The 19,545-nt window shown below is 33.3% G+C and overlaps 1 protein-coding gene across 1 annotated transcript in view; it reads left to right on the forward strand.

The window, feature by feature from the left end:
* The window catches only part of LOC143222022 (cyclin-dependent kinase 14-like), a 141,147-nt gene that overhangs the window by 50,931 nt on the left and 70,671 nt on the right, over positions 1–19,545 (forward strand). The window contains exon 3 of the mRNA XM_076447834.1: positions 15,653–15,699. Coding sequence (XP_076303949.1) covers positions 15,653–15,699 — 47 coding nt within the window. The remainder of the gene's footprint in view (positions 1–15,652; positions 15,700–19,545) is intronic.

A 19,545-nucleotide genomic window follows, 5' to 3' on the forward strand; every position in this document is an offset into this window, starting at 1 on the left:
CGGTGAGTGGTGATTAGCTGTCTTCCTTCTGGTCTTTCACTGCTGAAGAAGAGAAAACGGCTAACCCAGATAACCCTCGTGTGTCTTTGTGCAAAATTGAAAACAGACAAAACCAAAGTAACCAATCACGCTTGGATGTCCTGTCCTGATATTTGTGATGCATGACATCAATAAGAATCTCTCTCTAAGTTACAAAATCTCTTTGTTAGACACTCATATGTGTAAACTATTTTTATATCATTTAACTTTATAAACATAGATGTGATCATGCATTTTTTAAATTTATTTAGTATTTTAACAATATGTAAAGTAACTACTATTTTACCTTTTTATGTTATACATATTTTTATTTATTTACCATTTTGTTGCAATTGTTGTTAAAAATAAATCTTAAGGTATTGTTTGGCACAGAATGCTTATGTGAGTTTGTGTTAAGATATTCAAACCTAAATAAGCAAAAGTGAAGGTAAAGTTAAGAGGAAATTGAAAAACAAACATAGGTAAATCTCCTACTGAAACTAAAACTGTATTATACATCTACATTAAATAACTGGAACAAAGTTAACTCCTGACTGTGTTAAGTAATAGAGAGTGTCTGGGTAAGTTCCAGTGTTGGCAGGGTTAACAGCTGCTTGAACAGTAAGAACATTTTAAAGGTACAAACATATTGGAAGGAAGAGCTAACAATCACTCTGATGGTGTTGAGAGTTGCTAAAGACACTAAAACATTTTTAATAGCTGTTAAGAAATTCAAAATAGATTATCAGCTGTTTGAAAAGCTAAGGAGACGTTAAGAGGCCATATAAAAATCAGTGCACTATTATTTGCTTTGTCTGAAAGCCTGTTAGGAGCTATACTCAAACTCAAGGGTGGGTGACAACTAAAGGAAACTAAAACAAGTGTTAGCAATTGCTAAGGACTGAAAGTCGTTATTTTGCACTGGGAAAATTCAGTAGTAATAGCATATTGGGAACTGAAGTTAGAATTAATGTTATATTGGGAGTCTACAAGCAAGTATAGTGGAATCAAGGTAGGTTTACTAGTTTCTTGTAGACAAAAGATTGAATAGGAGCTGAAAATAACCAAAAAAAGACTAATGCTATTGGAAGGCTAATATTATGATTATTGCTTACTGGTAAACTTCAGGATAACAACTCCCAGAAACAAAACACAGAAGTTCCCTGTATTACAGGCTGTATAGGAGGGTTAACAGCTAGTGTGAGTAAGGAGAGGAGATAAGAGCTACTAAGAAACTGAAAACAATATCCTCATAGTTGGAAGTAAATAAGCACTTCTAGAAGACGAGAGTAAAAGGTAACCTAGGTATAAGATAGTTTTTAGAAACTGACAACATTCATAGCTCCTGAAATGCTTAAGAGAAAAGCATGTATTTGGAGATCACAACCAATGTTCAGAATAGTTATAAGTCTGAGGTAGTAGCTACAAGGTATATTTGTTACAACTTGGGAACTGAAAGCAGGTTGACATCTAGTATGAGACTGGGGATTAGGTGTACTGAAAGTTTTGTTTCCTCCATGGTTAATAACGAACTTCTGAATTAATGGGTGAGATACTAAAGGAAACATTCAAAATTAATAGATTGAATGCGCTTTAACATTTACTGAACGGCTGTAGACAAAGTTTAACAGGCACTGGATTACTGAAAAGAAACATTTAAGCTAGAGAATTTAGAGTAAACAACTGGAAAGTTAAGACAGTGTGTTCAGCAATTTCATTTTGAAGTAAAAAAAATACTGAAGGAAAGAAATTTCAAGTACTTAAACAAATAGAGTCAATATTAATTGCTTCTAAGAATCTGAATGCAACATTAAAAGCTACTACACCTGATGCATTAGTGAACAGTTTCTATAGGAAACTGAAGACGGTTAATAACCAGTGGAAAAGGATTATCAGTTACTCTTTAACTAAAGACAGAGTTAATGTGTGTATTAATACTTAATGCATTATTAACAGCTGCTAGGAGCTGAAGTCTAAGGTAACAGTTTCACAGAGCTATAGGCAGGGCTTAAGTTGTTTGAAAATTGAAGTGTTGGTTTTAAAACTAATATGAAGGGCAGTTGTGACACACGATAAATGATTTTCAGGTATTGGTTTGTTAAATGCAATTAAACGATAACTATTGTAATATTTTAGGTATTGTTAATAAATATTGGAAAGTCAAATGTGTTTCCATTTTTCTAGAGGACTGATAGCAGAGTTGATGGTATATTTTATAGCTGAGGACTGGTTAAGAGTTCTTGGGTGTGACGTACTGCTTATTCTCCTGTCAAAACAGCAGTAAGCCTATGAATTTACAATGTTAAAATCAGGGGTTCTGGTTGTCATGATCTGGTTAGTAGTACTATCTTAAAACGGTTAATAAATTTTGAAGTAATTTCGCTGTTCAGACTAGACAATGAAGAGAATATACGTTTCTGTTGTTGTTTTTTATTGTTTTCTAACTTTTTACTTCGTACATCTCGATTTTAGAATGATCTCTGAGAGAGAGGACGTGATTATTTAAACAGTAGTTGAGTGATTATTTATTATATCTTTCTAAGAAAACTGCTAAAGAGATACTACCGTCTTTAACGTAATTAAAAGACATGTTTGGAAAATTATATTTCATTGATAAAGCTGTTGGTCAGGATATTCATGAATGAAGAATCGTAAACATAATTTATTTATACCTCTAAATTATTTCACCTTTATTGGTTAGTGAGGTTCAACTGTTTCTTTTCAATAGCTGTAAGGCGCTTTTCTTCGTATATCAATGCTACCATTTGGAAAGTCGTTTGAGAAAAACTTGGTCATTGCTCTGGAAGTTTTGGTTGTTGTTGTTCCTTCTTGTTCCAGCTGTGACGTGTCTTGTAGTTTCTTGAGGAAATGATGACGAGAGTCTGGGAGAACTTCTTAAAATGTTCCTTGTGTATTTTTAAGCATTTACGTAGGATGAATAATACAACCATGTTCTAGGATAATGAGACATTAGCTCTGATCCAACGCAGTAGTAGCTGGCTATAGGCAGATAAGAACCTGGGAGTGATCACCGCATGTGTATGATCAACAGTGCTGAGGCTTTCAGCTAGCAATCCGGTTAATGGCACGTAATTGACCCTCGTGAAGTCTCGCAGAGCTGAGTCTGCTTGTTTTCGGGTACGCCAGCCTGGCGCCTCTCTCCACTGGTGGTGGTAATTTGTCTCGTTTCTCGAGCGCTTTGTAATCGTTTTTCAGGTAATACGTGTGGTTCTGCTTTGACACCAAATTCTTGATCTGCCAAATAATTTAAAAGATTTTTCGATCATTCAGGAAAATTAGAGGTGACGTAATTGTTCTCGTAAATAATGAATATAAAATGTGCAACTGTATATAGATACACAGGTGTTAATAGATGCATCTGTGCGTGATGTAATATACGTACATATGTATGTCACTAGATGGCTAAGTGGTTAGGGGCGTCAACCTGCAATCTGAGGGTCACGGTTTCGAATCCCTTTCCCACCAAATATGCTCGTTCTTTCGATTGTGGGGGCGTTATAATATACGATCGATCCCATTATTCGTTGGTGTAAGAGTGGCCCATGAGTTGGCGGTGGGTGGTCCTTCACTGCTAAATTAGGTGAAGCTAGCGCAGATAACTCTCGTGTAGCTTTGCGTGAAATTTTAAATAAATAAACAATAAAATGATGAATAAAAGTACGTGTATGTGTGTGTGTGTATGTAGTTAAATACTAAAAACATTTATAGAAAACACCACTTATTACAGTATACGTGTGGATTGCAGTGAAGTATTATAGTTAAAACATTTTGATTTCTTATCAAAACATTAAAATGTTGTTTTGAAATCATAATATAAATGTGTATAGGTCATGTTTTCGATATCTCGTGTTTTCAGCATTTTAGCAGATCTTCCTAGCCGTGCAAGGTAGCCGTCTTGCTGCACATAATGCATGTGTTTCTAACTACAAGTTCGAACACTGTTTTTATGTTTCCTCAATTATAGTTGTAAAGACGCACATAATATATTTAAATTAAACACCTATACTGAGAAGGAATACATCGAAACTGTTTTGATATCTGCTTATAATTTTGAATAAATCGCTTCACGTTGAAGGTATACGAAGAAATAGTGCTATATATTATTTGCTATTTAAGGAAAAGGTGATTATTTAAGATAATTAACGTCCACAGTTTTCAATGATTGACAGTAAATCTGGTGATCCGTGAAGATATAGCTAAATACAGACGATTCAAACTCTGACGTGTTTGTAATGAAAGGCTATACTATTCATTGATTTCAACAATACTTTTTAAAATATTTACCAATTTATAAGAAACCTGAAAGGAAATACGTGACAGATTTTGGAAATACGTGAATACGTAACTATCCAGCAACATTTGAGGCTGTTGAACAGTTATAAATTTCCACAATATCTTCCCTTGCGGTTGAAACAAGGCTTTCGGATTTTTCTCCTCGTTGAACTTCCTTTCTTCACACGCGTAAGTCCACTTATTGACCATTTGACCTTTCGTCACTGTTTGCAGTCATCCACCATTGTTTGAACAAAATCTTCGAACAACTGAATGGCTTGCGCGAAAACACCATTCTAAATATCCTCATACGACTGAGCTCACGTCATACGTTTTATTCGATACTGGTTCCTGGCGCCCAGCATTCAATTCTAAGCATATTGTTGTTATATTCCTGTTTCGCTTCATAACATGGTAGTCCTGAGGATTCTTGGTTATCTTCCAATCATTGTTTCTTTTGGTATCTCTGCTAACAAAAACCTCGTAGAGACTTTTGCTTTTGAAATAGTCGTGGCCTGGATTTGACACTGATTAGTGTGACAACCTGTGATCTGTAGGTTCGTTATTCGTAGCCCATTACTGCAAAAAATTACTGTCTGGAACTGTTATTACGTCATAAGGGTGATAGTCAAATCCCATTATTCGGCCAGATAGTATTATGTAAGATTTCGCTTTAGTAAATCACTCCAGAATTAAATACGGCCAGGTTAGACCTGAATAGCTTTGAGCTAATATCTCTAGAAAAATAATAAAAAAGCCTTAGTTATGAAATAACTTCTTAGGCGTATTTCTTTCTTCTTCCAAAATCTGTTAGTTTCCAGAAGATTGTATATTCATTAAAAACACGCTTTCACAATATTCTTGAAGACAGTGTTCAGTATAGGTGTCATTTTTTAAAAAAATTCCCCATAAAGTAAATTCAGTTGAAAGCATGTTTTTAATTCGCTCATGAAACGTGTATTCAATAAGAAGCATGCTTTCGTTATACCGGAAAAAACTGTTGGTAGAAAATGTACTTTTGGAGTACCCCAAATTAAAGTGTATTCCATGAAAGCCATGTTTTTAAGATATCTAGAAAAATGTAACCAGTAAAATAAACGCTTTTTGAACGCTCTAAAGATTGTGTGTGTGTATCTGAATGCCATGAAGAAATAACTTCAGAAATTTTCATTATATTGGAATACCCTAAGTAAATAGGGATTACATAGAGTATGACTGTAAAATGCCCTTAATTTTTATTTATTTTCCTTTAGACAACCTTTGAGTAACTTTGCGCGAATATCTGAAAACAAATTGAGAGTCTATTCAGTATGAGACTTCTCTCTCAAAACACTCAAGAAGGTCTGTTTATTTTCTCGAATTCACTAGAAAAAAAAACATTCTGCCCAAGACATGCTTAAGGATTTTCAATACTTAAATCAACAGCTCTTAAATTTATTCTGCTAGACCCTCTTTCCAGAAATATTCAGTTGCTACATTCTACCACTGTAATATATTTGTATGCACAGAGTACCAAGCTGTCTACCGAGTTCTAAGTAAACGGGTCTGGTTCGCGGGTTCGAAATCCCCGTTACACCAAACATGCTCGCCCTTTCAGCCATGCGAGCATTATAATGTAACGGTAATTTTCACTATTCTTTGATAAAAGAGTAGCTCAAGAGTTGGCGATGGATGGTGGTGACTAGCTGCCTTCCCTTTAGTCTTACACTGCTAAATTAGGGACAGCTAGTGCAGATAGCCTTCGTGTAGCTTTGTGCGAAATTCAAAAACAAACGAACAAACTGCCCACGTAAACAATGCAAGTTCGTTATGTGCAGAACTACACCAAACTAAAGAGAAATTGTTTTCTTTATTCTTTTACTTTACACGTAAGCCAATGTTTTGTTTACTTTTCTAACTCTGTCTCACTCACACACACGTATATTAAACCTAATATTTAAATTGCATCACGATTACATAGCCCATTAAGTCAACACCATTTAACAATGATGAAAAGTAAGAATTTTATTAAATATAATAAACAGATTTATTAATAAAATTTATTGAACTCATTATATATATAAATTACTAAAGACGTTAAAATTAGTATCATACTAGAAACAATTGTTAAATACTACTATTAATTTCGACATGTGTCAAACACTCAACCTACACCTTTCAAACTTAACGTAATTGTAGAAATGTATGTTATTAAAAACTACCTTTATTTCTATATTTATTGAATACCCGACCCTCTACCCTTTAAGCTTAACGTAATTGTAGAAATGTTTATTGTTAAAACCTTTCTTAATTTCTACATTCGTAAAACTCCCCACCTCCGCCCGAAGACAATTGTTCCAAAATAACAAGAAACGTAAAACCTTTATCTGTAGTTCAATAATAATTGGCATCCTTATTACTGCCTACTTTAACAATGTTCATCAAGTATAGGACCAGCTGTTTGAAATCAGCCAGTGTAGCCTCGTATGCCGAATGAATCAGCAATCGAATGATAAAAGCAGATTTAAAGCTGTTACTTGGACACGTTCTACTAATAATAAAATCGACAATGTGGATACTGTAAGTTCTCACTCATCCTTCCAAAGCTTCATGTAAATAATGTGCACTATGATTATTATTCAGTGATGTCGAGAAAACCCACTTGTAGAGAAAAATCCACATGAAAAACGGCTCGTTTGGGTAGAGAAAATTTTTTACGTAGAGGAGCGAACAATCTTTCGATTTTCGGTCATCGTCAGGTTCACAAAGAAGGAAAGAGGTAACTGACCGGAAGCTGACCACATGTTTGAAAGGGGTTGTATAACTGAGTGTCGGAATATAGAGGGCGTGCTTAGATGTTTTAATATATATTTTTATATTAGTTATTTTATTATTATTATTTATTATATTATTGTACAATATAATACAAGACACTTCGAAAACGTGTGAAGGTGACTTTTTATGTTCTTTGAATCTGGTTTCCATTTTTCTACTTGTTTCTCTAATATAGAAGTCGTGGCAGTTATCACATTGTATTTTATAAATAATGTTGGTGTGGTGTTGGTCAGTGTAGTATTTACACAGTATAGACCTTAGTTTTGCGCCTGGTTTTTCAATAAATTTGGAATTAACTGGAATGTCATATTTTGTTACTAGTTTTTGCCAAATGTTTGTTATTTTTCTGCTGATGTCGGGAATATATGGTTTGCAGCAGTATACGGTTCGTGATTTTTTGATTCGTGAGATATATACTCTTCAAAAAAAAGAAACGCAAAATGCAAAATTTGAAACATATTATTAACAAGTTTATTCCGGGTAGTTCTGTATGACATATGTGAAACTTTGCACATTCACTGCTGAACATCTGCAAAGGCGAAGTCCACGCTCACAAGTTGAAGTTTAACGTCACTCAACGTCAATAACGAGTATGCCCCCCTTGAGCATCAATAACTGCTTGGCATCTCCTGCCCATGGAAGCGATGAGATGACGAATCACATCCTGTGGAATGGCTGTCCACTCAGCCTGCAAAACTGCTGCAAGCTGAGGTAGAGTCTGCGGTTGAAGTTGTCGCCGTCGCAGACGTCGGTCCAACTCGTCCCAAAGATGTTCGATGGGGTTTAAATCTGGTGATCTGGAGGGCCAGGGAAGAACGTTGATGTTGTGGTGTCTCAAGAAGACAGTGGTGAGTCGGGCTGTGTGAGGACGGGTGTTGTCATGTTGAGAAACATCGTTGACGTTCACCATGATGGGTTGCACATGGGGCCTAAGAATCTCGTCGACGGTTGCGTACGGTCTGATCGGAAATCCTACTCAGCCCTGGTATGGTTGAGGTAGTAGACGTAACAGTGGTGGTCCTATCCCGAAGGTGACGTAACCGGATGCAGCGATGCTGTGCGGGCGTGGTCACACGAGGCCTGCCAGATCGTGGACGGTCACAAGTTGATCCATGTTGTTGGTGACGATTCCATAGCCTTGTGATGGTGCTTGGGTGGACATTCACAGCTCTGGCAATATCTGATCGAGATTCGCCTGCTTCCAAGCGACCAATGGCGTTGTGCTTCAGTCAGTCTTGGCGTAACTGTATTGCGTGTCGGTGGCTTAACACTGAGCTATGGAAACCGAGAACCCGTCACTTTTATAGGGATTTTGCACATGTTGCACTTGCAGAACATGCAGATCTCTCAAACAAATTTATTGGACACGCATGCGTTTTGGCGAAAAATCCGATGTTTTCCTCCGTTTTCAAAGTGCACAACTTTTATTGTCATTTTGGTCTGACAATCAGTGCCTTAACACGTGTAACATCACATACTCTGAGCTTGTAACGTTATTACATATATTTCTCTTTAAAATAAAAAAAATATCCCTTTTGCGTTTCTTTTTTTGAAGAGTATATTTACTTCGAACACTGCAAGTCAAATAAACACAACATAACCATAGAAAACACTCAAATACTAAATAAAGAAACAAACATAAACAAACGCAAAATTAAAGAACAAGTATAGTAAAATACTTATATATATTTCATTTTTCACGGGTTTCTCTAGATTAGCAATAAAAGTATTTCTGTATAACTAAAACATTTACTAATTGATTTCATCATAGCATTAGTAAAAATTTGCTTCCATTCAAAGAAAAAAAAAGAGATAGAGAAGCAAGAAGGATAAAAGTTTATAGTAAGTTTGTAATATAATAATCAATGGTTTTTACTAAACATTTAAAATTGTAGTTTTTTGTTTTTCTTTAAAATTCGAAATTACCTGTTATTACGAATTAAATTATTACTACTGTTGTTACAGAGTAAATTATGACTTCCCTTAGGATTAAGGTCTTCAGTAAATGTTTTCTAATTGAAAAGAATAGGTCCTATTAGTTTACTGTATTTGAAATTAATTCTACGTCATAACAACCTAATAGAAAATATTTCATCTTGAAACCTTGTAGATTATAGAGGGTTAAAATAAACTGCAATAAACTTTATTTTATAAGTTTTTCTTTCATTTATCCTTCATTTGATTAATATTATAAAATAAAATGTTATCCTATTTTAACCTAAATTAATCCATTTTGCAAGTCAGATACTTCAGAAAAATATATTAAAAATAAAAATTTAAAAGAAATTTTCATAAATACTTTAGTTTTGTACAGTTTGAATAACCTTTTCATAACAAACTTTGAAATATTAATATCTATATCAAAACCAGAATTCATATCTGTACAAGCATTATTAAAATTTATCAATATGTTTACATATGCATCCTTTTATACTGGTTGATGATATAATTATCAATCTGAAATAAACGTCTAAAGCAAGTAATGTTTCTTAAAAATTCAGCAGTTTGGGTTTGACAATCTTCATTTAATCGATAAAATGTTTTATTTGAAATAAAATAATCTTCATATTCTATCAATAAGTTAGGATTATAAACTATTCTAAATAATAATCATAACATAAGAAAAGTAATGAATGTTAATTCATGAAGACGATACGACCACTTGAAGTAAAAAGGTATTTTTAGGACGGCTGGCATGGGTATTAAAACTTTAATGAAAAGAAAGTTCTTTATTTTAATTAAATTTTTAATACCCATACCAGCCGTATTGAGAATACATAATGAATGTTAATTTACTTGAAATGAATGCAGGAATCATTGTTAGTTTGAGATCTGTGTATATTAATCCTTAGATGTAAATGATTTGGAGTTTGCCCTATATATTTTCAACCAACTATACCACAAATTAATAAATATATTACATTATTTACTTTACATAATGGTGTATCACCATATAAATATCGATAACCTGTTTCGACTTGGCAAGTTAAACATGTTGAATGAATAATTACAAGTACTTTTGTTTTCATATTTTAATACTGGTTAAAAGCAAACTAGGCTAAAAACCAAAAGACATGAATGTCAGAGAAAGAAAAGAAGAGGAAAGGATAATAAGTCTATACCTTAACATCGTTTTTTGTATGAATAAATAAAACAAGTCCACTACTATAAATTACATTAAGAATTTATCGGCGATATAATTGATACCAAGGATGAAAAAAAAACATAAATTGGATATTTCTCTCTACTATAATGGCATACCGTGCCATTTTAAAAATGAATGCACTTAACCTCGTTCGGAATATTTTTGTCAATCATAATTTTATTTGTTCCTGGAAGAGTAAGAACCTCCGCCATTGTGTTTTATTGTGTACTGGCGATTTCCAATAAGATATACCATAACTTGCTCCAGTGCCTTAACCAGGAGGATTCAATTATTATGCAGGATAATATTTTCCTGAAGTTATTGTGTATGTTTTATCTGGAAATTTCCAAAAGGTTTTCTCTATCTGTGTGACGTTTTATTTGTGATGTTTATTGTTGTTGGCTGTGACTTTGTTTATAAAATACGAGAGGTTATGGTACTTTAACTATGCATTACAGTATTTCCTCCTCCTTTTTTTTTCTCTTTTTACAAACTTTGTATTATTTTACTACCACGGACGGTTAAAAAGTACATGGCGCTAATCAGGTAATTATATTACTGATAACTGCACAACTATAATGTCATTAAAAATTGCTACCAATATAATCTTGGGATACCTGTCTGTTTTTTATTTTTATACGGGGATTAAAGGTATAACACAAAGACCTTATTTGCTGACCAATAAAACCAAATGTCTGCTTAAACTAGTGTTACAGCAAATTTATCGGTGAACGACTTTCTTTTTGATACAGATATATGAGTTAGCAAGTAAACCAGAATGTATATAGGGTGGGGGAAAACTCATATCTTCAAGAAGTTTATTTAGTAGGTCTCGGTTTTAGAATATATTCAAGAAATATGATAGGTAAAAGTCTTGATTTTAGAATACTTTCAAAAAGTGTATTCGACAGAAAGCATGACCATCAAGATTCCATTCAGTTCGTGTTATGAACTAAATGCTTGCACCTAGAATACAAAAACAGAAGCGGACAGTGAATGATCTTTCGTACTTTGACAGTAATTTAATCAGTCGTCAGTATTGTTTCATCTGCATGTGTAAGGCTCCTTTCTTTATGATCGTGGTTACATTTTGTCAGGACAATCTAAGATCAATATCCTAGTAGCATCACGTGCATTCAAAGCGTAACTACTTCTATGTGGTACGTGTATTACTAGCGACTGTCTGACGCCGCAGGCTTTTGGTAGCCTTAAAACTGTTGCGTCTAGGTAATTTTAGTGTTAATATTGCTGTAAAGGGAGTTATTTTTTCTTTCTTTTAATAATGTTGTTTTGTTGATTAATGTTTTGTCTACACTTAAATCTGAAACAGACTATTTTCGTTGGTGTTTACTAAAACTTCTGTTTGTCAGTCACAGATCTGAAAGAGACAATGTAAAAGGAAGAATGAGATAAGTAACCAAAGTGTACAGTACCAGAGTTAACATTCAGGTATTAACTCATTGAAATACGAAAAATATTCTGCTCCAATTTGATGTGGAAGTTTACATCCAGGAAATGTTATTGCTGTTTCGTATAGAAACAAGCTTTACGTGTGCAAATAAGCTGCTTACAAAAAACAAATTAAGTTTAGCATCAGCGTACTTAATTATCTGTAAGATAGCTAACTGTATGTACATTGTAGCTGATTTTTCGAATATTTTATCTTTTTCCAGTATTATATGTGAAAAATGAAATAAAAAACGGAATCTGCTAGTGAATAAAGCAACAACAAAAGAAAAACCAACAAAAAAAAACTCCGACATTTCTTCAAAGATCAATAAACCTGTGTAAGAATAAAGAAGCAAAAGATATAACATTGTTAATATAAGAGGTAATTTTGGGTTATTTCATGTGTATGCTTATTCAGAATGTAGTGTTTGACCATTTAGTTGTTGTGTCTGTGTTGATCTTCTCTGATGAGGGGATACTTGTTTTTTAATACATTTTTATTCTTTTTTCTTCTACTTAAGCATTTTCTTGGCCGGATAGTTTTACACAGTTGCTTTATAATTTTTTTGGCCAAAGACAAATATGATTAAGCGTTTGATGTTGTATATCCAAAGATACAAGTAACAATAGCGGCACGTGCTCAAGTACCAACAGTTCTACTGTTTGTTATTGGTAGTGACGCCTAAGGTGCCCCCAGTGATACGAAATCCATTTCATGCTTCATAGGGCATGTAGAAAAAACAAGAACAAAAAATACAACGAAAAAAACAAGAACATAAAACACAACAAAGTCATCATATACATGAACAGATTCTTAAATAGTCCACATTCATCTCTTGCATTCTTCCCGCGATGGGACAACAATAAGTCCAAAGATTTACACCGGTAAAATCAGGTGCTCGATTCCCCTCGGTGGACACAGCAAATAGCCTGATTTTTCGCTACTGTAACAAGTAGTCGTGCGTTACATTCACAGCATTATATCGGTTATCCTTAGTATCTTCATATAGGTTTCTTGATTTTGCCCCTCGTATTTCAACTGCTTTTGAATTTTAATATGTCATAATATATAAAGATGTATTTCTGATATAAACAAGTTCAAACACTCAAAAATGAGGATTTGACATTATTATAAACACTGAAGAAATTCTATTGTTTTTTCTTACATTCTTAAATTGTAGTAGATTCCTTTTCTCTCCAGACATCATAATGTAAAAAAATGTCAAAATATTCAAATAGGATCAATCTATGGAATAACTTTTATAAACATCTTATTTGCATATGTAAAAATATTTTTGCACGTGACGGCTGCGTCATTGGACATATGTAAACGTCGGGCAGTTTTGTTTATATGAACCCCATTGACCTGAAACCGTTGTGTTCTGTATTTATACGATAAACCAATTGGGTAATAACTGTAATGTTGCAAAGATGTATATATTATATATTAATATAAAAGATTAAACGTGTGTCAACCTTCACGCTTGCAGTTCATGCTGATTGGTGAAAAGTTTATTCCATGCTCACGTAAATATTTACGTTATATTTGTGTAAGAGTAACGAAGTTGGAACTCAAGTAATAATCTTGGAAGATATGAAGTTTCTTTATTTGCCAAAAACAGAACATTATAAAATGGTCAGAAAAGTTTGAAACGAACTTCGATATTTCAGAAAACATGTAAATCAAAAAATTGCAAACAAAGCAGTATTTTTTTTGGGGGGGGCACATTTTATTTGTTGTATTTTAAAGATTTGTTTCAGAAGCTTGTTAAGTAATAGACAAGGGTAACTAAGAAAATAAATAATACTAGGCTTAAAATGTTTGTAAAAATTGTTGTAAAAGAAATTTGCCCTCAAGTCTTTGATTCACCTCAATTGTTGTAATATAAGAACGAGCGAAAGACGATCTCTTTACGTACTTGCTTGCTACTGATATGGTTCTAGAGATTCTCAGACTTTGTGAAATTTTCTTTCTCTCATGAAGTTTTATCTCATGATTTAACATTTCTATGAGGTCGTTCAAGGTCGCAAAGAGAAATAAATTTTGTCAGCTGCTCAAAATATTTATAAAGGGGTGATAAATCCAGAATATAATTATCAATCCTGATGAATCCAGGATATAATTATCAGCCCTTTTAAAATGACGTACAAAATACTCGCCATGTGGAAGAGATAGTATATGATCGGTTGTACATTCATCATATCGGGTTTAATATGAATGGTTTGTGTGCAGGACTGTGGAGCTGAGGTTCTGTGGGTTCGCGTTTCGTTAAACGCTTCGCACGTCGTGACTGTGTGCACGTTATAAGAGTGGCAATCAAATTCTAATACCTGATCTGAATAGATTAACTCAAAAGATGGTGGTGAGTGATGTGGACTCCTATTCAATATTAAGGGGGACTAGCGAAGATAGCTTTCGTATAGCTTTGCGTGGAATTCAGTAAAAACAAGAGCGTAGTATTTTACTAAATTGAGAAATATTTTACAGGGACACAGATGATCAGCGATATTCGATTAGTTATCTAATTTGAATCCCCGTCACCGAACATGTTCTCCCATTCAGCTGTGGGGACGTTATAACATGACGGACAATTGACTATTTGTTGGTAAAAGAGTAGCCTAAGAGTTTGTGGTGGTGACTAGTTGCCTGCCCTCGAGTCTTACACTGCTAAATTAGGGACCGCTAGCGCGCACAATTGCCGTCCTGTAGCTTTGTTCGAAATAAAACAACAACAAACAACTAAATCAACGAACACCCCAGAACAACACACAGAATAACCTTCACCCGACAACTAACATTTGTTAAATAAATGTAAAATATTCTAGAATTAAGTTTATGGCATTCAAAAAGTAAGAATTAAACATTCAAGATCTCGACATGAAGTCACAGTATCGTACAATGAGTGGTATTGAATTAAATATATAACAACCTCAAATAAAAACCCAACAATCTATACATATTAGCTATTAAATATTCAGTATTGTTGAATTATACGAATTATCCTATGTTTAATCGCTGAGGACCGTGTAAAGTTTTGTTTTTCAATAACTGATATTCTTAACATTAAAAAAATATGAGTTTGTAAACCAATATTTCTTTACTGTACCTATGAAGGTTATGTAACTAAACATTTAAACTGAATCATTGGTTTAAACATTAGTTGGCTCTTTATAACTTTAGTCTTAATTATAAATTGTATTTGACTTTGTTATGTAATACTTTCGTTACGTATTTCGGACTTTATGACGTATTTTAAACGTGCTGAGTGTAACAAGGCCTGCAATCGTTATATTTTTTAGTACTTTTTTTTAAATATCATTCCATTCATTGTAACAAGTTAAGAAATGACTGGTGGAAACTTAAAATAAAAAAAAAGTCAGTTTCATTAGTCGTTAGGATAAATGCCAAATATATTGTTTTTTTAAACACTATTGTGACCCGGCATGGCCAGATGGTTAAGGCAATCACCTCGTAATCGTAGGATCGCAGGTTCGAATCTCCGTCACACTAAGCATGCTCGCCCTTTCAGCCGTGGGGACGTTATTAAGTGATGGCTAATCCCATTATTTGTTGATAAAAGAGTAGCCCAAAAGTTTACGGAGGGTGCTGATGACTAGCTGCTTTCTCTCTAGTCTTACACTGCTAAATTTAAAAACAAACAAACCAAACTTTAAATGTTATTGCGATAAGACTGTGGTTATGGCTTTTTAATACGTGAATTTTAAGTAATTTGTCATGCTACAGTTAATTGAAACTTGTTAAAACTTTCAAGGCCCATGGAAACGGTTGCAGTTATAACTGTTAGAAGAACAAAGAAGGTAAATGTAATGTTATTTCAGTGATGGTTTGAGATGTAAATTCTGGTTTTCCAACCATAAAGTTAATTTGATATATTAACATTTGTTTGTTTGTTTTTTCTTTTTTGGTTATAGCGATCTCTAAAGAAGAGATTATTCCAGAGTTTGATCATGAAAACGAGGTAAGCACGTTTGTTTTCCTGTTTATTAAAAATAAATAAAAGTATTGAACTTGTCAATATAGCAAAGAAGAAATGGAGCATATGTATTGGCAAGCAGTTTACTTGTTAAAAGTTACTTTAGAAGTATGTTGTATAGATATTATTGGTAGTGTCATACTTCTTAAAAATTACGTTAGAAGTATTTTGTATAGATAACACACTTAGGCTTGCTCAAAATTAGAACACAAAAAATACCAAAGATGATAAATATAATTATATAGTTTGGTTAATTATTGGTCTCAACAATAGTTTTCGTGTGGACGTCTTTTACAAGCTAGCGAAGCATGATTATGATTAACTATACTTATCATAAGACGTTATGTTAGGCCTGTTATATATATGTAAGAAAAATATAATAGGCCTAACATAATGTATGTGAATTAAAGATGGTTAAAATTCGAATGTTTTAGATAATGATAAATCGATAACTTAATGTTAGTATATTTACGTGATTTATGAAACGTTGTATTTGTTTTTTCATGTTAAATCTGTTTCATCACCAGCATTGACTACACTTTTTTAAGCGCACACAGTATTCGGATATTCTCAGATTTATAGGCTAGACGTTTTTCAACCTGATATCCGGTCGTTACTATATTTAATCCATTTTATAATACGATACGTTTAAATCAGTAATTTGTATTATATTTTTCACTATCCGCTTAAAGCAAAGAAGTTTGGTCTTAAACGTATCTATTGTTTTTCCAAGTACTTCATGACGATTTAATACGGATAGTCACACTGTATTCATTAGTTCTCAGTTTATATTTGTATTACTTTACGGAAATGCTATTGGCATAGTATATCTTAATGGCTTGAAGCACACCATCAATTTTGTAATGTGTTACCACAGTTGTTTCGTAAATATTCTTGGGAATTTTTTAATATCTTTTTTTTTTAAGAAGTAGTTGATTTTTTGTCTGTAAAGTGACGGGTGCGCTTCCAGTAATTCCCCCCCTTCCCGTAGTTTATGTACTTACAAGCGACAGACATTTTGCTTTAAGGCTTATTTTTATTTTTTTGAATAACCGTGATAAGAACCGTAAGCGATTTAGATATCAAATTTGTCACAGCAATCCCCACCAATCTTATAACGTGGCTATCATTCGATGTTTAGGCAACTATTTTTTAAAACGACTTGTACGTAATTTTTTCCCTGTCGATTTTTGGTAAAAATAGGTAAATTATTGTTTGAAAACTTGCAATAAGCTAAACATAGCTTTCAGTGCTGTTTACTTGTGGCGTTGCATTTTGGTAATGTGAGAGAAAAATAAAAATGTAGAACAAGTTTTTAATTTAAAAACCTTGCAATGAGTAGAAGGTTCCTTTTTCCCATTTTTGCTTTAATGCAGCAACTCAGTCTTGTGAAGAATATTACACAATCAATCTTCACCAGGGTTTAAGTATGATGTTTCTATGAAAAATATATTTGGTTTTTGGTCAAGAAAACAAAATTTAAGTATGGTTTTGAAGAGTATAATTCAGGTGAGAGATACTGTTAACAAAGTAACCATTGCTTCTTCGAATAATGGGATTTGATGTCATAAGACTCACCTGTCCGGCAGGGTTACACTGAACTACTCCCGTTCCTTTTTTAAACTGGAAAGATTTGTATAGATATACATTATAGATCTTAAAGAATATTTGAAAAGGTTTTAATTTTTTAGTATTATTTAGAATTTTGCCCAGACCTTTTGACACTCATTAAATATAACAATGAAAAATGCTCTGCGCTTTCAAATTGATGTATTATTGTTATGTGGATCTTTTTGTTACACTGGATAACGGTCTTTGAGTTCTTCCATATATCTTCATTGAATATGTCATATATGATTCAGAGGTGGCTAGGACGCTCTACTGGCAATCTTATGGTCGTCGGTTTGAATCCCCGCCACACCAAACATGCTCGCCATTTCAGCTGTGGGTGCGTTATATATTACCGTAAGTCCCACTATTTGTTGATGAAAGAGTAGCCCAAGAGATGGCGTTAAGTGGTGATGACTAGCTGCCTTCCCTCCAGTCTTTCACTGCTAAATTATGGACGACTAGCGCAGATAGCCCTCCTGTAACTTTGAGCAAAATTCAAAAGAAATCAAAACAGTATGATTCAGGACTTTGTCACACAGTAAATAGACCTTCAGTATTTAGCCTTGGAAAACGTTAAAAAAAATTATATTGTGGAAAGAACTGGATGTACATAACACTATAATGTCTATTATTATCGTAAGCTGCTTGCATTCTCTTAGATCTGAACTGTTTGGAGATAGCGACTGTGTTTAATTAAACAATGATGCGAATCCGAAAAATGATTTCAACATAATATAAAATACTGCATATTAATTCTTAAACGTAACTTAGAACGTTACAACTTTAATTGATTTTGGTGATGGATACACACACACACACATTTCCTATATAGTTTGATTATTTTGAAATATATAATCCAACTGTGATGTATCAAGTACGATAATGAACTGTTTAACATCTCTCGATCACATCAGATTTAAAATTGTATATGTATATATGCATGTTTAATTTACGTACTTTATTTTTAACTTAACAAAATGATTTATAGTTTATGCGACATTGTCGGAGGGAAAAACTGGAAGGTATGTGGATGATGGCATACAAAGGAAATTACTTATGGTAGAAACATCCTTTAACGCACTCTCTGGTCACCAGAGGGTTGTTCTGGTATAAACATGCCAATACTTCCGCAAAACTCACAGCTAAAGAACAGAAGAACACGTGTTTAAAATGCTTATAATTACAGAATACAGTAGACTGATATTGCTGTGTCTTGAAAATGGACGTGATGGACTGTAACAACCATTGTTTTTGATACCAAGCATTCTTACAGAGGCACAATTCCAAGACCAACTGTAACTGCATTAGTGGATAAGTTTTGTTTTCAAGACCGGAAACGGTTGACATTAATAACTAATCTGAAACCGTAACGGTGCGTCATAAAGTGGTTCTGTCATTCTTCATGGTGTTGCACGAATTACGAATCGCTTAGAATAAATACTTGTCCCGCTTATAATACGTCACTGACAAACAAAACACATGTGCGTTGTAGATAACCTTAAATTATTTGTGATGGCTTCTCTAATAGTATCTGTTAGTAAAACTGTGGCTTTAAGATCGCATCAACTTATCGTTTTTAGTTTGGATAATGAATCTGTGGAGAATTTAATTCCTTTTGTCTTCCAGCAAAAGGATTTTACAGTATTTTTGTAACAAGCAGATACACATTATTAATATACAATCGTGTATTGCTTTGTGATATATGCCATGCTGTTTATAATTTTTTTATTAAGTAAAAATGGATCCAGTTACTACCTTTTGAATAAAATATCATATATACCAATATCAAAAAGAGTTGGCAAATAATTTTAATATATTTGATGAAGCAGAAAACTGTGTTCGAGTTAATACATTTTACCTGTTTTTAAAAGTAATTATTTTATGTGTAGAGGACAATTAGTCTATTATACTTTCAAGCAATCTAATTGGTAATTACTTAGGATTCAGTAGTCTAGTTATTGCTAATTTAAAACACATGCTTAATTATAATTCTTTTTAACCCTTTTTTCCCTCAGACTGTACACTTGTTCCATTTTATTCAGTAAATAATGTTCCAATTTCATGTTATGTTTATACGTTATTTTCACATAATGTTTTGAAACCGAAGCATATTTGATTCACCATCAGAATACGAGCAGCAGATCCTCCCTGATAGAAGTACCAAGTAAATCATTAATTTTTTTAGTGGGGTTTATTTGAAGTTGTTGAATTTCGCGTAAA

The sequence above is a fragment of the Tachypleus tridentatus genome, chromosome 8, assembly GCF_004210375.1.
Source record: "Tachypleus tridentatus isolate NWPU-2018 chromosome 8, ASM421037v1, whole genome shotgun sequence".
In the NCBI taxonomy this organism is placed as follows: Eukaryota; Metazoa; Arthropoda; class Merostomata; order Xiphosura; family Limulidae; genus Tachypleus; species Tachypleus tridentatus.